A 5,452-nucleotide genomic window follows, 5' to 3' on the forward strand; every position below is an offset into this window, starting at 1 on the left:
GAACCAAACATTGTGCATGTAAACTTAGCCATTGTGTGGCAAGTGACTAGGAGCACTTCACCTTGTGTTGGACCTGCCCTAACTTGAAAAATAAGTTATATTTCAACTTTTTTTATACAGTAGGTGTGATGCATGCTGAGTTTTATTTTTATTTCTTTTTTATCTGTGCTTGCAGCTGTATAATATGACAAAATCATATTAAAGTAGTTTTTCTTTGTTTTTGTGCTATCCACCAGAGCTTTCTACAGTTATCCCCCACTCACTTGTTTTCTTCTTGCATGCACTTTTGCCCCAGGCAAATTAAAGTCTACAAAAGGGTAGTTATCATCCAACCCTTCTTTCTTTGCTGAGAAAGTGTGAGTCTATAATCACAGCACTCAGTATACATTCAGTTTCCTGCTCTCTCTCTTTCTTACTCTGTGTTTAAACTGATGGGATTGATTATGTGGTTGTGGGTGGTTGGATTTATTGTAGAGATGGTCAGTGTTTTTGGTGCACGTCTCTCCTGCAGTCTGCAGGGCAGATTTATTTCAGAAAGTCTCTATAAAGAGGGAGATGTGATAATTGGTGGTCTGTTTCCAGTTCATGTTGAAGCACCAGAGCCTTTTCATGCTTTTACTCAATTACAGAATCTTTCTCGCTGCCAGGGGTGAGTATAGTCTCTGTAAAATTAACTTAAAGGCAAAAAACTGTTTAGGTTCAAAATGCCAAATGGTCTCTCTGGGGGGTTTTGTTAACTCTAATTCAGTACAGCCTTACCCTGACTTTCTATTCATCCTGAAATAATAATATCTTGTATTTTTGTCAACATATTGGGATTATCACATACAAATAATATTTGTTTTCCTGCTATGTATAGTCATTCATTTATTTCTAAAATTAACAATCTTTACATTTTTACATTGTCTTTCAGTGTTGATCTTCGTTCATACCGCTGGCTCAGAACTATGATCTTTACATTGGAGGAGATTAATCGGGACCCTGTACTGCTTCCAAACATTACTCTGGGGTACCTGGTAGCTGACACCTGCCTAGCTGAGGGCACAACACTGAGTGCTGCTTTAGCTCTGGTTACAGGGCAGGAGGAGAGAGTGTTGGGAGCAGAATGCAGCAGAACACCAATGGTGCCTGTCATTATTGGTGACGCTCGTTCATCTGCCTCAATAGTGGTGGCTGACACACTGGGAGTGTTTGATGTCCCCATGGTAGTTTATTTATTTATTTATTATTATTATTATTATTTTATTTATTTATTATTTTTTATTTTACATATAAAAATAATTTACTGTAACTTGTTATTGTAAAAATGTGCAAAGATTATAAGATAAAATATCAAAATGTTCCATCAACATCTATGAACGCTTTCATAGTATTCAATTTTCTATGTCCCTATACATTACATTACTGAGAAAATACACTTAAAATGCATATTTAAACATAGTAGTTGTCCTGAATTTGTATTTTTGCCAAAGTACAATAGAAAAGGATTGCTTAAGACTTACATGAGTAATATTTTTTAAGGCATCTGTAATTTTACTCCTCTATTTGATTTGTGTACTTCATCCACCTTTGACTTTGACAAGCAACAGTTATTTGTAGTTTTACCCATATTTATTGAAAACTATTTGTAGTAAGTAATAAGTTTATATTTGTAAGTAAATAAACAAATAATTGTAACAAACATAACATTTCTAAGCATAAACTATTTTTAAACATCATAACCACAGAAACATCATGATTTATTTTATATATATATATATAATTTTTTTTTTTTTTTTTTTTTTTACAGTGAAATTTTGGGAAATCTGTTTTTGATCTGTGTTTTATCTGTACAGGTGAGTTATTTTGCGTCCTGTGCTTGTCTCAGTGACAGTCGCAGATTTCACTCTTTCCTGCGCACTGTTCCTAGTGATGCATTCCAGGCCAAGGCTATGGCCCGTCTGCTGCGCCTGCTGGGCTGGACCTGGGTGGGGGTGGTTGCAGGGGATGATGAATATGGTAAAAGTGGCGTGCAGATCCTTTTGAAAGAACTGGAAAATAGAGGGGTCTGTGTGGACTACCTGGAATTCATTCCAAAATCACACTCACAAAGCAGGATCAGGCGGATTGTGGAGAGGATCCAGAGTTCCACAGCTCGTGTTGTGGTAACATTTGCCATTGCCCCTGACATAGAAGTCCTGTTCAAGGAAGTGGTGGTGCAGAATGTTACCGACAGGCAATGGATAGCCACAGAGGCCTGGAGCACCTCTATTCTGTTCTTTGACCCAGCAAGCAGTTCTCTCCTAGCTGGTACCATTGGCTGTGCCTTGCGTCGGGCTGATATTCAGGGTCTTGGTGGTTTTCTTGCCCAGCTGAGCCCTGTGAATCAACCCAATGAACCGTTTGTTAAAGATGTTTGGGAAGAAATATTTGGGTGCTCACTGGCACAGGACTGGCAGCCTTCATCTAAAATTCCAAAGTGCACAGGCACAGAGAATGTGGAGAAATATGGCAGCATCTACACAGATGTTTCACAGCTGAGAGTCACTTACAATGTGTATAAGGCTGTGTATGCTATTGCCAATGCTATTCACAACATGATGGCCTGTCAGCCTGGTAGAGGGCCATTTGAAAATGGAGAATGTCCTGATGTGATTCAAATAAAGCCCAGGCAGGTACAGACCTCCTCTGTCTTGGAAAAATAAATAAATAAATACAAATTAAAAAAAAAAAAAAAAAAAAAAAACATATATATATGTACTGTATATATTATATATATATATATATATATGATCCTCTGTTTTCCTTTTACAGCTTCTGCATTACTTAAATGCAGTAAACTTCACAACACCAGTGGGTGAGTTGGTTTATTTTGAAGATAATGGTGAGCCATCTGCCTCTTATGACATTATAAACTGGCATGTCGAGGAAAGTGGAGCAGTCAGTTTCATCCAGGTTGGGCAATTTGATGCAGCCAAAGGACAAGGCCAGGAGCTGTACATAAACCTTGAGAAAGTGGTTTGGGGAGGGGGCTGGGTGGACCAGGTAGGAGTCCAGTGAATTCTAATGCTTTATTTTAACAGTTCAACTTGAAATACAGCAGTCAGAAATGAAATACCTACAGTTTATATGGATAAAAGTACAAAGTGCAGTAAAAAGTAAACCTATTTGCATTCCTAACCAGCATGTTCATGTTTACAGAAATAAATTAAAATAATATGCTAAAAAATAAATAATAATAACTGGAAGCAAATTACACCAGACGCCTCAAATACTGAAGTTACAAATCAGTTCTCCAGCACAAAAAACAAGCAAAATAGCTGTTTCCTCAGAGAGCTACAGTAGTTAGCTAGTTATCTAGATATATAAGCTACACATATTCTATTATTGTTTTACTTTTATATTTTATATTATTATTGTATTACTGAGAAATAAATCAGTAGGCGAGAAACTATTTTATCTCTAATGTCTGTTTGTGGTGTTACTTGCTTTAGATTTACTTTTTTTTTTTTTTTTTTTTTTCTGTACAGCACATGCAAATATGAATGTATGAGTTTGTGTGTAAATGTTTGTTATCAAGTGCATTCAAAATGTATGAGTAAGTGTGCAAGTGAATGCATCCATTATCTAACATCTCAAATACAATGGTGCAGATACAATCTTTTAATGGACAGACCCTGCTCAGAGGGATGAAATGTGGCATAGGAATAAGTATGAATGTGTGCATGAGAGTGTTTTTATGATAGAAAAAGAGGAATACATTTATGTAAGTGCTTGTGCTGAAAAGAAGGTTGTTAGAAGATTGCTCTGAGTCTGATGGAATCTCTTCTTGTAAAATTTAGGTTCCTGTATCTGTGTGCAGTGCAAGCTGTCTTCCAGGCACTAGAAAGGCTGTACAAAAAGGAAAACCTGTCTGCTGTTTTGACTGTCTCCCTTGTGCAGCAGGGGAAGTCAGTAACATGACAGGTATTAACTTTTTAACCTTACCACAGACAATACACAAGAGGTGCAAGTAACATTACAAGATCTACACAATGTAAAAACAACCCTAACTATGAGCCATACTATTCTTTAGACTCTACAGAGTGCATGAGATGTCCTGAGAGGTTCTGGTCAAACACTGAAAGAACAAGGTGCATCCCAAAGGTTGTGGAGTTTCTGTCTTTGCAAGATACCATGGGAATTGTCCTGACAGTCTTATCTGTCACCGGGGCGACACTGACCACTACTATTCTGGCAGCTTTTTTCCATCATCGTGACACACCCCTCATACGGGCCAACAACTCAGAGCTGAGCTTTCTGCTATTGGTATCGCTCACCCTTTGCTTCCTGTGTGCACTAGTTTTTATTGGCCGCCCTGCGCCGTGGAACTGCATGCTACGTCACACCTTGTTTGGAGTCAGCTTTGTGATCTGCATTGCCTGTGTCCTCAGTAAGACTGTGGTGGTTTTAGTGGCTTTCCGGGCCACTCTGCCTGGATCTAACTTGATGCAGTACTTTGGGCCCATCCAGCAGAGGGCAGGCATCTTCATTTGCACGCTGGTTCAGATTGTCATATGTTTACTGTGGCTGCTGCTGGCTCCCCCTCTGCCCACAGAGAGTGCAGGAGGTGAGCTTGGTGCTCGAGTGATCCTGCAGTGCACGGTGGGATCTGTTGTGGGGTTTGTACTAGTACTGGGGTACATCGGTCTGTTAGCAGTGGTCTGCTTCTTGCTGGCCTTCTTTGCTCGAAAACTCCCAGACAATTTCAATGAAGCTAAATTCATTACTTTCAGCATGCTGATCTTCTGTGCAGTGTGGATTGCATTTGTGCCAGCATACGTCAGCTCCCCGGGGAAGTACACAGTAGCTGTGGAGATTTTCGCCATTTTGGCTTCCAGTTATGGCCTGTTGCTGTGTATATTCACCCCAAAATGTTATATTATTCTACTTAAACCTGAGAAAAATACAAAAAAGAACATGATGGCCAGATAATGTGTACAAATAAAAGGCTTCTATAATGAGACAGCATTTTCAAAAGGGCAGTACCTATAGATATGTACAAACAAACTATATTAATCAGTTTGTGATGATCTAAGCGCAGACTTTGGTTCTGGGTTCCTTCTAAATGTGTGTGTGTTTATTTATTTTTAATTTCTTTATATTTATGTGTTTTTTATTATTATATTTATGTACTGCATCAACATGAAATAAATACAATTTTAAAAATACATTTTGATTTTTCAAATTGTGATTTCAAAGGGTACAAACTGATGGACACTTCATGCCCATACATTTTTGTACAGGTGTAATCTGTGATTATGGTCCCGGCAAAATGGCACAGAAGTGCAATCCAAAGAACAGTTTTTTTAGTCCACCAAGTACTTCATTCCACCAAAGATCTCACAATAGAGGACAAAACCTTCAGAATAGAACACAGCGACTCTGTACATGTAACTCGCACATGCACCTTTTTTTTTTGCATTCATTAGTC

At 38.3% G+C, this 5,452-nt stretch overlaps 1 protein-coding gene across 1 annotated transcript; it reads left to right on the plus strand.

Moving 5' to 3' along the window:
* The first annotated feature begins 443 nt into the window (after positions 1-443).
* Positions 444-5,069, plus strand: LOC132101891 (extracellular calcium-sensing receptor). Its single transcript, XM_059507117.1, has 6 exons — positions 444-649; positions 914-1,205; positions 1,836-2,654; positions 2,794-3,024; positions 3,822-3,945; positions 4,055-5,069. Exons 1-6 carry the CDS (start codon positions 444-446, stop codon positions 4,951-4,953), a joined length of 2,571 nt encoding a protein of 856 aa, XP_059363100.1. The 3' UTR covers positions 4,954-5,069.
* The last annotated feature ends 383 nt before the right edge of the window (positions 5,070-5,452 follow it).

The sequence above is a fragment of the Carassius carassius genome, chromosome 23 (genome assembly GCF_963082965.1).
Source record: "Carassius carassius chromosome 23, fCarCar2.1, whole genome shotgun sequence".
NCBI classification, from domain to species: Eukaryota; Metazoa; Chordata; class Actinopteri; order Cypriniformes; family Cyprinidae; genus Carassius; species Carassius carassius.

Coding starts and splice junctions, on each gene's coding strand:
- LOC132101891 (XM_059507117.1), top strand. CDS start 444: ATGTGGTTGTGGGTGGTTGGATTTATTGTAGAGATGGTCAGTGTTTTT. Junction 2,655..2,793: donor TTCAAATAAAGCCCAGGCAG/GTACAGACCTCC, acceptor TTCCTTTTACAG/CTTCTGCATTACTTAAATGC. Junction 3,025..3,821: donor GAGGGGGCTGGGTGGACCAG/GTAGGAGTCCAG, acceptor TGTAAAATTTAG/GTTCCTGTATCTGTGTGCAG.